The sequence below is a fragment of the Rhamphochromis sp. 'chilingali' genome (genome assembly GCF_963969265.1).
Source record: "Rhamphochromis sp. 'chilingali' genome assembly, chromosome: 2".
NCBI classification, from domain to species: Eukaryota; Metazoa; Chordata; class Actinopteri; order Cichliformes; family Cichlidae; genus Rhamphochromis; species Rhamphochromis sp. 'chilingali'.
In genome coordinates this window covers 6,243,484-6,262,272 of record NC_137930.1, presented here as the reverse complement: position 1 = coordinate 6,262,272, position 18,789 = coordinate 6,243,484, and the positions used below count along the sequence as shown (strand labels likewise).

The following is an 18,789-nucleotide window of genomic DNA, read 5'->3' as shown; positions in this document are numbered from 1 at the left end:
AATGAAAAAGTTAAGGAGTGCAGCATCAGCTTTCCTCTGGCACTGAAGCAGAGTAACAGCAGTCAAGTCATAACTACTGCCTCAACAACTTTCATGCAACTTTTGAGATTACAGAGGACATCAGCAGCTGAAGTCTAATAAATCTTGTGCCTCCGCTGATCAAACCCACGCCTCTCTGTTCTGTTCACGCCAACTGATGGAATTCGTATATGGGACTGACTTTAGTTTTTGGACTCTGGAGCTTTTTGTTTGTTTGTTCGTGTCTTTATGTCTCTGGCGTCACCACCGGCACGCGCTCTGTCTCGCTGAGCTGCTTTCGTGAAATATTGATCATCTCTCCGCCCTCCTTGCTGGCGTCTGCCTTAATTGACTGGCAGCAACAGAGCCACAGAAATGATTGAAGAGTCTGAATGAAGCGAAAGAAGAGGAGAAAAAAAGAACCGGCTCATCGAGTTCATAAACGTCAAAGCCCAGCTCCCTCCTCCTCGCCGTATAAATCACAGTGTCTCATTCCTCTTGTTTATCATCTGCTCCTGCACTCCCCTCTCTCCGTCTTCCTCTTTTTCTATCCAGCTTTTTTTTTCTTCTGGAATAAGTGACTAAATCTGACAGGACACTTTCAGGAAGGAGTGCCAGAACAATCCAATGCAAACACAATTCTGTTGGATTATGTTGTACATGGATGGGATTCCAAATTTAAAGCTGCCCTCAGCACAGGGGTCATGTGAAAGATTTTACAAATCTGAGTTACAGTTAACAGAGCAGAGTTTTCTCCACTTCACAGGTTATATGAGTTCTTTTTACAGAGAGGAGTCTTTCTCCTGGCAACCCGTCCAAACGAGTCATACTTGTTCAGTCTTACTGTCATGAACTTTAAGATTTAACGCAATAACCGAGGCCTACAGAATCTCAGGTGTAGCTCTTGAGATTGTTTGCAGTTTCCCTGAGCAGATCTTTCTGGGACGATCACTTCTGAGAAGGTTGGCAGCGATCCTGAATGTTTTTTATTTGTGAATAATCTCTCTGTAGAATGATGGACTAATAACTCTTCCTAGACTAAGACCATTGCTGATGCATTTGCTAATCCTTGCTCCAGAGCATCAAACTCCAAAATTTTCTGCTTTTATAGAGGTGCTCACACCAGCTGATGATCAGGAGTACATGGCTGCTGCCTAACCTCCATGTCCTGATGCATAAAACATAATCATTTCTTTTTTAGCATAAATGTTTCATATTTTTGTTTTAATGAGTAAATAAACAGTATTGGTCACAGAGAACCAAAACAGCGGTTCTCTGTGAAAATGAATTTATTATACCAATACTTGTATTAAATAAGCAAATGGATCATTAGATATATTAGATCCAATAATCAGCCAGGCAGATAATCAGTCTACTGTTCCAGTGAGTTTATCATGACTTCTCTCACAGTCGTGGCTAAAACTGTATCAGGTGTGGCTATTTATAAATGTGCTGTTGTTTCTGTATCTCTTACTTATGGACAGGATGGATGTGTTAAAAACAGCATGTTATTATTCAGTTATGAGTGGCCTTGGGTAACATTTCACCAGTAGCACTGATTCTTGTCATTGACCAAATCTAACAAGCCTCACTAGCTGGAGACGCTGGAGATGAACTTTGTACACTGAGATAGTAACAGCATGTAACTCCTTCTTAATACCACTAAGCTAGAAAACTGCGAGGGATAAATCTGTCTTCTCAAAAACATTAAGGTGTGCTCAATAAATGTTTCTCCTTAACTGCAGCTGGTAAAAATGTAATCATCTTTTTTCCTCCTAAAGACCTGGGGATGTGTTTTCAATACAAAAGCATGAAAACATTTCCCTGCCTGTTTTCTTGCTCTTCCAGAAATGCTGCGACAGAGCTTAAGAACAGAACGTGTCAAAGAGACACAGAGCCGAGAAGGAATTTGTTTGTATATTTGCAGTTGCTTCAATAAACCGGCATGATGAGTAGCCAAAGGGTGAACGTGGTGTTAAATATCAGCCATGCAAAACAATCAACTGTTCTGATGCATTTTGGCCTCCAGACACTGTCTGTGACACGACTGTGGATAAGAAGGATTGAAGGATTCGACACTGTCAGACAGCACTGCTGCAGCAGGCAGACAAAAGCAGTCAAAATAAAACAGAAGTAGTTTGTGTTGAGTCAGATTTCATGCCAGAAAACTGAAGCAAGCTTATTTCATCCCTTTCCATGACTGGAGTATCTTGTTCCTGTCATTGCTCTCTGCACCTGCATTAACCAATGCGCTGCTGCCAGCTGCTTTTATTATTAAGGAAAAACCGTCACAAAGTGCTAACATATCTGTAAATCCCCGATGCTGCAGAGGATTAAGTTTCCCTCTCGGCGTCAGGGACGCTTGCTCTTTACTGAGTTTTAACCAGTATCTTCACGTTGAAAGTTGTAAACCACACAGCTCAAATTCATGCCATTAAAAACTCTTCCCTGGTATCTTTTTGCCTGCTGGTCTCTTAAAGTACAAGCCTGCTAATGCATGTTGACATGCTCATTAGTGTTGCCACCAGATTGTGATTCTCTAAGTAAAACGTATGATTACGTTCCACCCTTGCTGTCCTCATCAGTCCCTGTCTTAATACAGGCTGACATGGCAGAACAGCAGCTCTGGCCCTACAAGCTGTTTCTGCTTCATTATTTATGGCCTGACTCTTACTCGGTTGTCAGCCTTAGTGGATTTCATAGAGGATGTGTATTTAGACACATTCTACCCTGGGGTAAAAATGTGTTTAAATAAATAATATCACTGACAAGCATTATAAATCACGAGCTAAGTGACTTGTTGCACGGGGTCAGGGCTCTGTGTAGGCTATGATAAAAGGTTAATGATGGAGGGAACTCTAATGTGCCAGAGTGACTGCACAATCCTACTGCAGTGTCTGATGGGAGGTGTTCTTGTAGTTACCCACTTGATGGACTTTTTTCTAATCCAGCATGCACATTCATATTCTCAACACGATCACTTTTATTGGGGCTAGTCTTATGACTCTGTTAGCTAACCAACTTAGCTGGGGGTTAGTTAGATTTAATATCTCATTTAAAAGCTCTAAAATGAATTAATTTAAGACTTAAATTGCCACTTTTGACTTGCTTAGCAGTCTATACTTTTAAACATAATCTCTCATCCTCCTCTGCTGTCTTCTCTGTCTCCGTCTCTGTGTTGCACATTAATGAAAACTGTATATTTAGCTTGTAGATTCATTGTGTGGCAAACTGCAGAGAAACTCTTTTCCACAGGATGTGTCTGCTAGCTGAAAGTACAATTTTGAACACATTCATCACATTTGCTGAGCTTCTTGAAATCACGAATCTTTTTATGTTCGCTAGCTACTGTGCTCACTTGCTAGATGCTAGCTAGGTAGTACCACAACCACAACTTCATTTGCATCTGCACCATGAACGCATCACTGGGATGAGAAGAAAAAAGGGATGTGGTGAGCTTGTAAGTGGGCTCTGGGATGTCGTATTGCTTTGCAACTTCAGCCCCGACTGTATATATTTAACTTAAGTTGATGCTATATACCAGCTTTTTGCTAGTGCTACACTGTCTGATTTGAGACACAGCATATTTGACAGTGGATTCTATTCTACATCTATTAAAATAAACATTTAAACTGCTGTCTACACTTAATTTTGACTATGAATGACCACCAATTTAATTGCAAAAAAATTAAATTAATTAATAAATAGATAAATTAACTAAAATAGATGAATAAAATAAAATTGATAAAATAATTTTAAAAAATGAATAAATACATTCTTGTGTGACATAAGTATAAATATAGTATGTGAGGCAAAAGAATTATTGTATGACAGGCAGTAAAAATATTAATCAAGTTATGCAAAAAGAAAAAAGTAAAATCTGCTTAGTTTTAATATTGGCAGCCCTGGGATTCCATAAACTGGATCAATGAAACTGTTTTTATTTGCATTTTTTTTGTTGTTGTTGTTAGTGGTGGTGGTGGTGGTAGTAATGGGGGGGTTCTGTGCAAAACACCGTGTAGCCCCATAAAGAAGAGTCCTGCACGTATAGCATTCATTTTTTCTTTTATTCAGTAAACATAAGTTGATGTCTCATCCCTTTGCAGGTAGTTTCCGACAAACTGGCTTCTGAAAAGCGAGAGGCCAGTTAAGGACACAGCAGAAAGACGAGCTGTGGCTTTCAGTCTTATCGCAGTGGCTGATCGCTGCCAGATAAAATCAGCTGAAATGCACAATATCAATCAGGCACCGAGCATAAACACATCCTAAGAATACCTCCGCCCCTTTCTCACACTCCAAATTAAATTCTGTTAAAGCCTTTCAATGAGGATTAGATTTTGACATGGTGAGCTGCTAACGAGGTGTTTTTAAAATGCTGCACTAGAAATTAAGCTGCATCTGTCACCAGCTGTGTGACCGACGGGTGCCCAACACACACACGCTAACACACACTCGCAGCTTTAAAGGGCAAATGAATGGATTGCTTTAACAGATCAGATGCTCTCTCCATCTATTTTACCTTTCAGTCTCACATTTCCTAACGAGGATCTGGTGCCCAGATAGTGTTTGAATGTGTCTCCACTGAAATGTGCATCAGATCTGTTGTGACATGATTTGGAAGACACGGGGTGACCATCTTACTCCACAAATACTAAACACACACACACACAGCTCTGTCTGTATGTCTGTCTGCAAGCTGTCATCGGGGATTAACTTAACACACAACTGCACGTGCACACATACACACACTCTTTCAAACACTATCCTCTTTTGTCCAGGCTGGACAGCTGTTTGTGTATCCGCGTCCTCGGCCTGAAGGACTCGGAGAAACTCATTTATTCAGTTTGCTGTGTGGTTGTAAGCTTTTGCCTGTTTTTCTTTTGTTTTTCATTATGAGGTTTTCAGTTCATTCTACGTAACAATGTTACATCATTGTCATTGCTGTCCATAAATCCCTGCCCGCCTGTATGTATGTATATAAACTCAGGTTTTTTAAGACCGCAGAGGCAGATGGCCAATAGGGTGAATCCAAAAATCACACGTAGATTTTCTATAGTTTAAAAGAAGGAAGAAATCATTTATCTGTGGGATAAGCAGCGAAAGAGCTCGACAGCTGGTGAAGACATTCACCGGCTGCAAAATTAAGTTAAATTCAAAGCATTTCCATCATTGAGAGGTTCAAAAAGTACATCAGTGCTTGCATGTTGCATCTCTTTGAGATAATTTACCTGAATATCAGCAACAGAACCACAACTCATACACTCATTCACTACATATGTCTTTTTTTCTCATTCTCATGCCCCACGCTCTCGCCCCGTTTCTCATTTCTTGTGTCCCTCAGTATTGCATCTGGTCCCTGCAGGTGAGTTTATATATAATTATAGTAACTCCATGTCGATAAACTGCTAGTTAAGTCCTATTTACACTCATCCATTGTGCATAGATAATGCATGTTGTCCTTGCACGTTTTTCCAGGTCTGGTTACATAAACCGTGGTGTTTTTGGTATAAAGATGTGAGCAGCTGCTGCTAACTGGGCCTTATACCACCCCACACTGTCTGTGCCAAACACAGCACCAGGGGGTCAAGCACACACACAGTTGCACACACACAAAACACTCTAACAAAATTGCATAATCTAACTGTATCGCCCTCTCCTCTTGTCTTCTCATCACTGCTTGTCTCTATTTATCTCAGTGACACACACACACACACACACACACACACACACACACACACACACACACACACACACACACTGAATGTATCCCCAGAAGCCTAAATGCCAAGTTACATAATTTCCAGTCTTTTGAGTAAATTGAATGGTTTTGCAGTGAGTATGCCAAGCATGGCACCAGGAGGTCAGAAACACACAGACACACACATAACCCATGTAGTTAGTGGCTGTTTAAGAGTAATTGCAGCCTTCCTATTACTGCATGTTTTGTTTGTCTGATTGCACAACAGTGTGCAGTTTATTCTGTGGTTCACTTGGATACATGTTGAGCGCTACGAATTCTTACAGTGACCAGTGTTTACAGTGGAAAAAGGCACGTTCGTGCAAACCGAACCGCAAGCTGTGTGTTTAGACACACTTCAGTGAGAAAAAAGAGTGGCTCAGACCTCGTTACAAGTCAGCACACTATCAATTCCTCCAGGATTAAGATTTGGTTTCTGGATGATGTTCACATTGTGAGTTTTGTTTGTTTGGTGTCGTTTTGGAAATAAAGCCTTACTTTTATGAACTGGATCAGACTAACAGGAAGATGCTGGGGTTGGTGGACATGCAAATACACAACATTTATACCAAAAACTGTACTTTTTTAATGGTGTTTGTTAAAATGTTTGATAACTGCCTCTCACTATGGGTAAAAATTAAAGCCCTAACTTATTTCCTGTTTGCAAACCTGGCCGATCTCTGAGTGGGAAGTCAGATTGTGGAGTCAGTGTGGAGTCACAGTCCAAATGGGATTACCCTAGTTTTTCACATAAAGACTAGAAGTGCAGGTGAACAGCTGGCCTTGTTACGTCTAAAGTTAACTAACACAACTGTCAGGGCTCTGTGTGCAGGCGGATGGAGAGGAGGATCCAAATGCGAGACTCTGAGACTGAATTGAAACTGAGAACCTTAGCTTTATTGCTGGTGATAAACAAAAACATGAACTGAACACACAGGCATAATTCTGAGGGTACAACGCGACACTGAGAACAGGAAAACACAGGGCTAATATACACAGGGTGGTAATCAGGGAATGGGCAACAGGAGGGAGACACAGCTGGGAGAAATTGGACTAACGAGACAGGGGGAGCAAAGCTGCACACACTAACATAAGACATAGACTTTCACAATAAAACAGGAAATAAGACACAAGGACGCAGACTGAGAAACACAAACTTAACACGGGCAGAACTAAAAATAAACCAGAATAAGCTGGAACATAGAACATCATCATAATCATCATCACAAGCACTAAGAGAATAAGAAAACAATCAAACACACCAAAGTACCTTGAAATGCAGATTCATCATTCAAAAATAAGCCAAAACACAACTCAAAATACTGGGTCAAACTGACCCAGAACTGTGACAGTAACTCCCAATCTCTCGAAAACTGAACTCTCACTCAGTGTATTTAATTTCTTTAAACCAATTCTGAACCCAACAGTTAGACGACCGATCTGGTTTTACATGGAGTTACAAGATTTTCTGATTTTTCAGCTTTTGTTTTTTGATGCAATCAGTAAGTCTGTGTTTTGACGTAGCAGAGTTATAACAATTCACAGTATCAGTTTTCAATATATTCCAGTACTTTTTGTTTTACAGAAAATGTACATGTTTTCTTAAAATTGGCATGTTCTGTGCAGCTGTCATTGCTGGAAAGAGAAAACAGACAAACCTTCTGCATTGCCAAAAAAAAGTCTCACTCTAGAATAAAACATGAGACAGGTGGTGTTTTAGCTTCACTGATTATGAAGTGTGGATAAAAGTATGAAGGAGGCTCAGGAGGCCTCCCACCTTTTACTGGACCTCATCGTGCTCTGTTGTCCACTGATCAGCTTTTTTTTTAATCATTTAAATAAAATTCATGTTTCTGAAAGTTGATTTCTCGTTGTCTCACTTTTGAGCTGAGCCATAAACTTTGAATAGAGTTAGACTTTAGCAAAGCCCTTTTAAAAGCAACTTTTACTACTTTTTGGCAGTTTTGCTAACACTACCAGGGAATTAGTTTTAAGAAACTAAATAAGTGAATGCAAAGAGATCCATTAATTTGATTTCTAGTCATCACTAAGACATAAACTGCATGTATAAAATCACCAGTGAACTTCAAATCGAATTAAGAACACAAAACAAAACATAGAAAGACTTTAAATGCTGAAAATGGTCCAGAGGTGAATGCGAAGAATACTCTGAATGTGAGATCAGCCGCTTTTAAATTGGGTAAGGGGTTTGAGTCTTGTGGATCAGTTCTTAGAACTTTTTATTTAGACCTCATGCATCTCTATTACGACAGCCAGTCGATATGCCTGCAATGTTTCCTAGATGAGCTATTTCAAGGCTATTTTGTGGGGTGTTGTAGGACAACTGTCATATTTGCCATTAAGGAATTATTTTATAAATTACTTCATATATAGTATAGTTATACTGTCTCTGAGTTTATGCAAAGGTAAGCAAATAATATTCTCTCCTTTAAAAAAAAGCAGCAAAATGCTCTTTTTATGCAGACATTCATGTGTAAAAAATATTTATCTGTTATCATATTAAGGGGCAAAAAATAACCTTAAACATGTGGAGAACAATAATGGGGAAAGAGTGTCAAAGAAAGCAGAAAGAAAAGAAAGTAAAGAGGAAAAAGAAGAGCTGCTGGTGTAACTGAAACTCTGTTCCTGAAGACACAGGAGAAAGTGGGTGTCGTTTGCCAGCTTGGATCACTCCGACGTCTTACGTCAGTCCAGCATGGATGGACTCAGCAGAACCACTGGTGGATTTAAGCAGTGAATGAGAACCCAGATGAATTTAACCCGTCAGAGCAGGAATAAAACAGATGGTATCAGATGACTGCAGGCATCCTGAGTGACACGTTTAGATGAGACCCAGATCAGCAGGCTCACAGTTGGCTGAGATGTGAGACGACCCCTCTGGGAAAATGTCTTATCTACACATGACAGTACTGAAGTTTGAAATATGCTTCGCTGCACGTAGACTCTTTGGCGTTCGCAGCGATGCTGATGCAGCCATTCAAAGAGCATCACGCTGTCACAGAATTAATACACGTGCAAACACTGTCAAATCTGTTTCACCCTTAAGGGTTACCAATTCTAAAGTTTAGGCCTAGCGTGCCCAGCCTCATGCATGCACCATGAGGCAAACATCCCCCCAGTTTAGACCCCGGTTGTAAAGTTTAGTTACCATTAACTTCTTCCAAGGAAACCTGATTTATCACTTGTAACCTTGGGGATGAAGAATGAAATACCAAAAACATGACTTCCTCTAATGGCTGTTTGAAGGTGGCTCCAAAAATGAGTTTTATCCTGTGATAAAATGTTCAACTTTGCAGCCTTAAAAAGCATGTTTACTGTCACAGAGAGAAGAAAAGCCACCACAGGAAGTGAGTCTGGATTCTGGGGGAGTGGCTGTTTTGATTGACAGGTGTCCTAGTGAAGGTTGCTGTAGCCAATCGGTGTCTGTGAGGTCTCAGTTGGAGTCACTAAACTAGACCTATCCTGCACTTCAGAGTGCGGTTCATTGTGTTGCACGCTTACAGCTGATGGGAAGCAAGATAACTGTTTGGCAGCCAGATCTCACATTAAAGCCTCAAATTGCAGTGTCCATCACTTATATACAGTCTATTATTTCACCTGGTATTTCATTGAAAAACTGTATTATTTTAACGTCAGTTCACTCCACATTTAAACTTGCTTCAATGGCTACCAGTTCAGCTGCTTTCATTGGTTAACATCTTCAGCACCACTCCCACTCCTCTCTTCATTCACTGTGTGTTTTTACTGATTTCTGATCTAATCTTTTAATTTGTATACTTTCAATGACATTCTTTCTTTCAGGACTTCAACTTTAATGATGCTTCTGTTAATCAAAATCACTCTTTTATGCCCATTGACTTCAGCTGAATGGTTCTACTGAAAGCTTCACTCAAGGCTAAATTCCCATAAAATTGAAACTTAGTGTTATCACCCAGCTTTAGCCTCAGCTTCTTTCAGTGCCTTCAGATCAAATGATCAGTAGAAGTAAGCACAAATTTGTAGTTCCTGGTTCTTTCCACATCTCCCTGGGGAACAATTGTCCACATTTTCCATCTCACACACTTTTCTGGAATTCCCACAAAGATGCTAATACTCTGTGCCTGTTTGGTAAACACGTTTTCTCTCTACACTTAAGACCATTTCCCCCGTTGCAGGTTAGGTTGTAGAAACAAGGCTTATTCTGTAGACACAGGCTCTGCAGATAATACTAATCATGCCAACGGCAGGGAGGGGAAAACTGATCAGAGTGACACATCACCAAACAAGGAAAACTTGTACCAAATTACAACCTATGTTCGAGGAAATATCTCGAATTCTTTTGGTTAAGCTGACAGGAGCACTGACTTGTCCGCGAGGCCTGAAGAAAGGAGCGCGAGCTAGTGCATTAAGGAAAAGTACACACTATATGATATTGAGACTACAGCTAGTCTACCCTTAGATATGAATCATTTTCTCTACTCGGTTCTGAAAACTCATTCTTGACTTTGGAAACAGGAGTTGGAAAAATAGTTTTTGGAGCTTTTGACTTAATTAAGTTTGCCTTGTTCTTGGATTTGTAGAACCAGCACAGCAGACGTGAATGGAGCACTCCTGTTTCATCTAAGAAAACTCTTCTATCCAAAACTATCCACACTAAGGTCTGTGGATGATCCAGACACACAGGACAGAGTTTCTAAAATAGCATTGTACTTATGAATATTTTAAAAAAGCAATTTATCATCAGTGTGAGCGCCACAAAAAGTGAGATGATACGGAGTAAGATGATAGGACTAAGTGAAAATGTACACTTTTAATAAAGTGGTTAATTGACCCTTTAAGACACCCCCTGAGGACCATGTGAAGGGAAGTGTTACTAACCAGTAACCTGAGCTGTACAGCTGTGCTCTGTATGTTCAGATCTCCGTTTCATCCTGTCATAATTAATGTAGGAGTTCATGCAAGAGTGATCAAGAGGCAGCGATTAAACACAACTATGCATGATGAGTACGAAAGGATAACAGGAGAGGTAGTCCACAATCTACCAACACACACACACATGCACACACACATGCACACACACACACACACATCTTCCACTGTCAAGCTCTGTGGCCTAGAGGTATGCAAAGTATCTTCCTATCCCTAACCCCTGCATGCAGGCTAAACCCAAACTTGTGCGTGGAAAAGATGTTTAGCAGCGGGAGGAAGTCATCTTTTAATCGAGGTGTGAAAACACTGACGTGCTTGAGATCAAAATACATTCAGCCCTGTCAGTCATACCGAATAAAGCCACACACTGATCCAGGTTTTTTTCCCCCCATTTATTTCAACACTAACAGTCATGTGTAATATTGTGCTGACTGGCGTCATGTGACTTCTGTTGCTGTAGCCTCACAGTTGCTAATCTAGAGCCGTCTATCTAGAAAAAGCAGGCTGAATGTCCCAAACTAAGAAACCCAAACTGTTCCTGATCAAGCGACATAAATGAGCTACACGCTGGTCATTTTGGTGTGAGGAGACACATCACAGCTAACTCCACAGACACAGTATTATCAGCTATCTGTCATAAACATGTTACTTTTCACCATTTACAGGTAGACAGAGTCAAGATCTGAAATCACACAGTGCTGACATAACACAGGGTAAATGATTTATTTGAAGGACGATCTTAAAATAATAATGATATATATATATATTAGCTTCTGTTTCTGACCCCTCCCCTTGCAGCAGGGGCGCCACCAAGGGGGCCTCCGCAGTGGCACCCCTGGCAAGACTGTCCTATTTTGGTAATAATTCTAATAAATGTGAGCACAAGTGAGAGGAAGACAACCCCAAAACAACTTAAAACATTAAATTGTTATTTATTCCAGCTTTAAACAGATTATTATGGATGTCAAAATCTGATGTGGTTTTCATGTATCTATTTTCAGTGATGTCAACTTTAATAGCAGGAAATTATCTAGGCATATCATTGTTTTCTGTCTCTCTTTTTTGGAAATATTTTTGAAGTAACATGTATTTAACAACAGCATAATGAAACTGGAAATTCAGTTTTTGGTGTGCCACCCCAATATTTTTAGTGGCCCCCATTTGGCCACCCCTATGCAAAAATTCTGGAGGCACCCCTGCCTTGCAGATGTTAGAGTAGCATACCAGGCAGCACAGCTAACACTGCTTTGGAGCAAATATTTCCAGAAAAAAGATGAAGAGAGTCTTAAAATAGTCCAGTGGTCGGCTACGGAGGGACTGCTAAATTTTGGGGTGCTGAATCTCCCAAAAAGCATCTTAAAGCCTCACAGGTGTTATTCAAAGAGGTCCGCCAGCATGTAAAGGTTTAGATTAGACAGTTTTCTAATCTGTTTCTGTAAATAAGTGGGATGTTGTCATGCCTATTTAAACTGGAAATAAAAACAAGTTCAAGATTAAATCTCATTTATGGAAATGTGTGGAATGTGGCCTACGTTTCTCTTGTGGGGGGTTTTTTGTTTTGTTTTGTTTTTTTTTGGGGGGGGGGGGGGGGGGGTATTTTGCTGATTGGGCAAAAAACATATCCACCATAATGTAAATAACTAACGTGCAGGTTCACACATGTAAACCTGCTGTTTCAGTTTGTTACACAAATGCATGTGGCGTCTGATAGGGGAAGTAATTCCTCGACTTAAACTTTGATATAAACATCTGGCTTTTCTTGTCTGTTCACATTGATTATGCTTGAGTAAGAAGCTTTTCATGCTAACAACACTGCTCAGAGCAGCAAACCGATGTTCCATTACAATAATCCAGACCCAGATTTAAAGGAGCACTCTGTCAGTTTCGCTAACCAAATTCAAAGTACTCATCAGGAGGCGCAATCCCCAGCTGATGTAAATAAATTGCTGATGTTTTCTGTTTCTGTCACTCCTCATGACAACACCTAGCTTATCTCATGTTTATCTAACATATGGTCTGGTCTAAGATTTAAAAGCTGTGGGCATCGAGGGGGCAGGAGGGTCTAATTAGAGATCATATCCAGTTGTATTTTAGGAAATCCTGAAGATTCAGAGGTTTGGGATCTGTTTGAGAAACAGGAGCCTCTGCTGTTTCTGTTTGTTTTTCAGTCCGTTTCCTGTGATTCCCCTAATCTGTTACTACATTGCTGGAGTTCCCCCTTTTTCCATAGCTGTTTCGTTAGAAAGATGGCACTTTTTTTCTTGCTGTTAACTCAACCTAATAATCAAATAGATAAATCAACTTAAAAAAAAAATGTTTGGAAACCTGGTGCTTGTTCAGGGCTATTCATGACATAACACTTGGCCTTCTCTGGCTTTGCTTACTTGAAACGCTAAGAGCTCATGGAAATATATAATGCATGATGTTGACTTTGCATCGGTTTAAAGGGTCACAAGCTCACAGCAATCAAAAACCACAAGAATCAAATAGTTCATTTTTTCTTTTTAAGTCTAGAATGTGAGAGTTCAGCAGTATGGTTAAATACGTATGACTTCTTGTGCTTAAGAGACACGCTATACTGTATGACAGGACAATATCGAGCAATCTATCAGCTCTGCTTAGCCGACTAGATCAGGGATCAGTATACGTTCATAAACTTTACGGTATAATTGCTCCAAACCCTGATATCATTCAGAATATTAGGCAGTTCTGGGTAATAATAGTCAGCGCTTATAGTTTCCAGTCTTATTTTGAAAAGGAAGCAATGAACTGATTCCACATTTACTTTTTTGGAGACTGAAAGAGCTGTAACATGTTCTTAGCTGACTCATCTATCTGTATAGTAGTGGATAGCTGACTAGTCTTTACTGTGCATTAAGATACATTTCATGTTGGCCTTTTAAAGGAAACTTTGCATGGCCATTAGACCTACTTTCAGCATAACAACACTTAGCCGTGTCTTTCAGTCGCTTCAGCGAGTTGTTGGACTCCCTGACAAAAGCGAGCTGTTACCTCTGAGCCATCCTTCCATCAATGACGCCTTAAAGTTAATTTGAGGACTACAGATTTTAAGAGGCTTGTTATAATACTCTTCTAGGTTATTTCGCCTAACAAGTGGTGCTTTGTTGACCTTCCTCTTACAGGTCAAAGGTCAGCTATAGAGCAGCATGGCATCTCTCTCTATAAGCATGCTGTCCTTTCTAGCTTATTGTGCATGACTACATGTCAGAATTATTGCTATAGAACTACATCATCCATACAGAGGTGCATTTTGGGTAGGGGAGAACATCTCCCAGTATTGCCAACACTGATTTCTCTGCCCCTGAGTTTATGGCATTGCATAAAAGTCCAACATGCTTCCAAGCAAAGTGAGTCTATACGAGTGACTCGCACACAGGTGTGTTGTCAGAGTCCTGGCTGTGCATGGAGCTCAGCCCCGTGTCCGAGTCCTCATCGTTTGTGTTGCAGGCTTTGGAAAGACCTCGGGCCTGTTCCACCCAACCGCCGCTCTTCTCCCCTGATGCTGGTTCTGCATCAGCGCTCACTGCACCCAGCTCCCCCTTTCCATCATCGGTCAGTGTGTTGTTTGCTTGCTCTATCTCCATGGTTTCCACTTTGGCCAGCAGGTCCAGCAGTTCACTCTCCTTGGTTTCCCAGAGTGCCAGACTCAGGTCCAAGTCCCCCCTGATGGCGTCCAGATCTGTCTTCAGTCTCAGGCCGATGTAAAGGCTGGTGTCCAGCTGCGTTTTGATCCTTTCCTCTTCCAGTACGAGCTCATTTTCAGACAAACTCTCAACATCTGGTTCCACAGCTGGAGGGGCGGACACAGTGAGACACATCTCCTCCGAAACACTGTCCGTGTCCTGTGCTGCTTCTGCGCCTCTCTCCTCCCGCCGACGCTTCATCCACCGCCGATTCAGCTCCTCCTGGATCTCCCCGGTGATGCTCTCCACGAGCGCCTCGCGTTCCGTCAGCTCCTCCTGCAGCCTCACCACCTCCTCGCACCGGCGCGCGTATTCCTCAAACTGCGCAAGCGTCTCCGACGTGCACTGCGCGTCCTGACGCTCCGCTTTGCGCTTACAATCCGAAAGGGCAGGAGCCCCTGAAGTGGAATCTACGAGGTAAGTGTCCTGCACGTAGTTCACCCCGTGTCTCTTAATGCGGTCGAAGTGCACTTTGGCCTCGTAGCGCTCGATCTCCCGGTCCAGGTCCTTGATCCTCTGGATCTGCTGGCGGATGGTGTGGTCCTGAGAAATCACCAAGTGGACCAACGTCTCCATCTTTTCCACCGAGCTTTTATCTTTAGAAACAGTCTGCTCCTTCTTTTTGTTCATTTTGTCCAACTTTCTGAAGGCCTTCCTGACGATGCGCCGCTGTTTCTCCTGGGACAGGTTGGCCGCGGCGGCCGCTGCGGTCCAGCAGGTCCGGGCGGTACCCTTGAGCAAGCCGCCCGGACCACCACTCTCCCGGCTCTGGACGACTCGGGCCTCGGCGCTGCGGGGCCCGTTGTTGGGCAGCGAAGCCTCGTTTTTCACCAGGACAAAGCGAACATTCTCTTGCTCGTCTCCCCAGGCGCTCCACAGCCGAAGGATTTTGGTCTTGTTGGGTAAAATCCTCTCGAAGCCTCTCCATTTCTCCACCACGCAGTAGGACTGAGGAGAGCCAGACAGCATCGCTGCCGAGGCGCCCTGCTGCAGGTTCTGATCTTCAAGCAGGACTTTGACCACGTCGGCGCAGGTGGTTCGCTTAGTCAGCCCCGAGACCAGCTTCTCCTCCCGGCAGACCCATACCGAGATCTTTCCCTCCTCCGGCTCCATCTCCGGCTGAACTCCAAGAAAGAAAGAAAGAAAAGTTCCCTCACTGAATCCTCTCTGCTGCCTTCGTCTGCTGCAACTAAAAAAAATAAAGGAGACAAAAATATTTTTATTAATGATGCAAAACATTCATCAGGAATTCTCTGTCTGTGTCAGCTCTCACTTTAAATGCGCTCAGAAGTCCGGACATGTAACCTCATTACGCTTAAAAATATCTGCCTTATTTCTAAAAAGAAAAAAAATCACATATATTTATTTACCTCCGTGGTCTGTTTTGGGGCAGTCTGCTGGGACCTCATGGCTCTCTCCCCGGCATATCGATCTGAGCCCTGCGCGCTGCTCCGGAGAGGAGATGAGGAGTGCGTCCTTGCGTCAGGGCAAGCTGCTCTGGTGTGTAGGACAAAACAGGAGGGTGCTGTAACGCTGGGACACGCCTCCTGCCTCCTCTCTCGCTCTCTCGCCCCCTCTCTCTCACTTACACACACACACACACACACACACTTTCTCACTCTTGATAACAAAGGTAATCTGGACTGATATGCCAGCCTTTGTTAAGTAGAAAGTCGGTACTGAGGGTTAAGACAAAGTTGCCTTCAGATAACTGTCTGAAACACACTTATCAAACTAATTCCGTGCGTGACTTAATAATCTATGGGCCGGTGTGTTTACACGGTTAAAAGTCAGCGCTGTTATCCACGTTTGCTTAGAGCTCTGTAGTATTTTTATTAATGTCACAGGTTTTATTCTTGAGATCAGTCTGGTCTACATGAGAACTGCAGTGAAGTCAAACTTGATATCTGGGATGTCAAATAATCAACAGTTATTAAGTTCGGTTGGAAATAGAACCGTCATCTCTCAGGTCAGCAAAAAGGGGTGAAAAAAGTGCGGTTGCCAAAATGCGCTATAATATTTCAAAGTCTTAACTACAGCTGACGAGAAACACGTCAGATTAGTTCCTGATCATCTCCATCTTTAACGCGACTTTCTGGCCTTTCATGATTTCTGCAGTCTTCTTCACTTTTCACTGTGAATCTGTTCACAGACTCTGAAGTGTTTGGAAGGGGATGTCAGGTCAGGCACATGCAAAATATTTTAACATAATTCCATATTGTCCAGTTTCTTCACAATGTAAATAGACGGATGTGTTCACAGATGTCTCACAGGAGTGGGAGGGCGGCACAGAGTGGGCCTCTTGTCTTCTCTTTCTTCGTGGTGGGTGGGTGGAGCTGACCTGCTCAGCCATGCAGCACACCTGTGCAGGTTGAGCTCAGGAGATTATCCAGCAGCCCCACCAGCTCCTCTCACTTTCTCTTCCTCTGGCTGACTGAGCGAGATACCAGTTTGCAGTTTGTGCATTTGCTCAGAAATGCAAACTGGCTCGTGACCGTCCACACGTTTAATGTTTGGTTTATTTATTTTAACTCAAATACTTCTCATCTAAAGACTATGAGGGTAACTGCAAGACTTGTCATTATAATTTCTGACGAGGTGGAATTTCATGTTTTTACTTTTTTTCTTTTTTTTCTTGCAACTATGAGATTTTTTTGTGTGTGTGTTTGTCTGCCTCATTAGGTTAGTACAATCTCAAGGTAAGCACAGAGCAGAACCTTCAGTCTTTTGGCTTTGCTTACTGTGTCCCGCACAAGACAGAGAGAGCTAGAGTTGGAGCAGAGAGGCACTCGGACTGAGCTAAACCGCTGATGAAGCTTTTACTCAGCAGTGTTAAGACTGCAGTATGTATTGTTACTCAGTTTCATCTTCATAATCTCCACAGAGCCGAATGTTTTAGAGCTCAGCTGGATTGGGTAAAAAGCGGAAGGAAATCCATCTATTACACCCCGCAGGGTCCTCATATAGCGTCTGATCCCATAATCGGCTCTTTCAACTATTTCAGGACAGAATATGGTCGACCAAACTCGTAAAAGGATTTATGTGCATTAAGAGTGTTTTGGTGTGTGTGGTAGTGAACATATTGCATTGATGGCAAGCGTTGATCCCCAGCAGGCACCATTAGTCTGTTTGAGTACTGTCAGGAGTGATACATCAGGCCGGGTTTGTTGGTAAAATAACTGCTTAGGAAACCATCTGGGAATATGAACACACGCACACGCGTTAAGGCATGTGAGTGTGCGCACTTACTGGATACAGAACCATGTTCACATACGTTCTGGGCATGCGTTGCAAACAGTAGATTTGGATTAAGAGGACTGTGGGCTCTGCGTCTGGGATGCACGATAACGCGGAATGTTTTTCTTATCTTGGATCTTGTTTCCTGTGAGGTCACTGTGTCTGTCTGTGTGTGACCTGCAGACTTGTTATTGGCTGTCAGACGTTTGGAGTTTACAGTCTCACCACAACAAATATGCCCACAAAGCCAGCTGTAGCATGAAAAACATTTTACTTCACAAAACGTCACGTTCACTGTTGATGAAAAATAAAATGTTGTAGTTGAGCTCAGTTATGGATAAAGCCTCAGTTAAATACAAACTTTTTAGTTTTAAAACAAATGAATCATTGTCTTAATAACGTGAACAATCAAAGATTTTTATGCATTTTTTTCTAACAAATTCTTAAAAGTGAAGTGACAGAGCAAATGCAGTTTCAATGGCGCTTTGGATGCATTTCTTTGAGTAGAGCTCCCTCTGGTGTTTTTAAGGGAAACTGCTTGGCTGACGTTCACTCTGTCTCAGCTACATCTGGAATTGTGGGTCCAGATGTTGTTTTATGTTTTGTTATGCGATTCTGATTGGCTGCGTCATTGACTGTTAATCATATACAGCTAGAGAAAATGTACTGACCATTAGCAAGGGGCACAGAAATTAAGAGGTCATCCTGATAGATCTCTAAGATGTAGCATCTTATAACCTCAACACTATGTGAATAAAAATTGTCAGTGCCAAAGACTTCCATTGTTTCCTGTAAGATCCTAAAGTCTTAAACATTGTTGGAGGTAATGCGTTGCTACAATCATATCACACTTGCTACCATGTGCGGTCACTTAATCCATATGTTCTCCATTGATCTGTACAACAGGAACAAAACCCAATAAAATCTTTTCAGCAACAATCATTTGAAGCACATTACTTGAAATTCATTGTGTGTATCTGTTCTTTTAATGAGCGCAGGGATTAGTGCTGATATTTGAATATAAGGAAGTTCTAACTTTAATGTGAAGTAAAATTCATGTAAAGAACAACAAAAAGGTTTCAGCATATATTAGTTGTTCTTCAGTTTTGTTTTGAGCTGACTTGGCAGCTAAAAAATAATGGCAATAATTAAACAGGGTACAAG

General features: G+C 41.8%; 1 protein-coding gene across 1 annotated transcript; it reads right to left on the bottom strand.

Moving 5' to 3' along the window:
• Window positions 1–10,302: 10,302 nt before the first annotated feature.
• On the bottom strand, window positions 10,303–15,905 carry rassf10a (Ras association domain family member 10a). Its single transcript, XM_080861775.1, has 2 exons — window positions 15,759–15,905; window positions 10,303–15,577 (listed from the first exon to the last, which is right to left on the bottom strand). The coding sequence occupies exon 2, from the start codon at window positions 15,499–15,501 to the stop codon at window positions 14,059–14,061; it is 1,443 nt and encodes a 480-aa protein (XP_080717901.1). The 5' UTR covers window positions 15,502–15,577; window positions 15,759–15,905; the 3' UTR covers window positions 10,303–14,058.
• Between the last annotated feature and the right edge of the window lie 2,884 nt (window positions 15,906–18,789).

Excerpts from the sequence above, each read along its gene's own strand:
- rassf10a (XM_080861775.1), bottom strand. The coding sequence starts at position 15,501 with ATGGAGCCGGAGGAGGGAAAGATCTCGGTATGGGTCTGCCGGGAGGAG.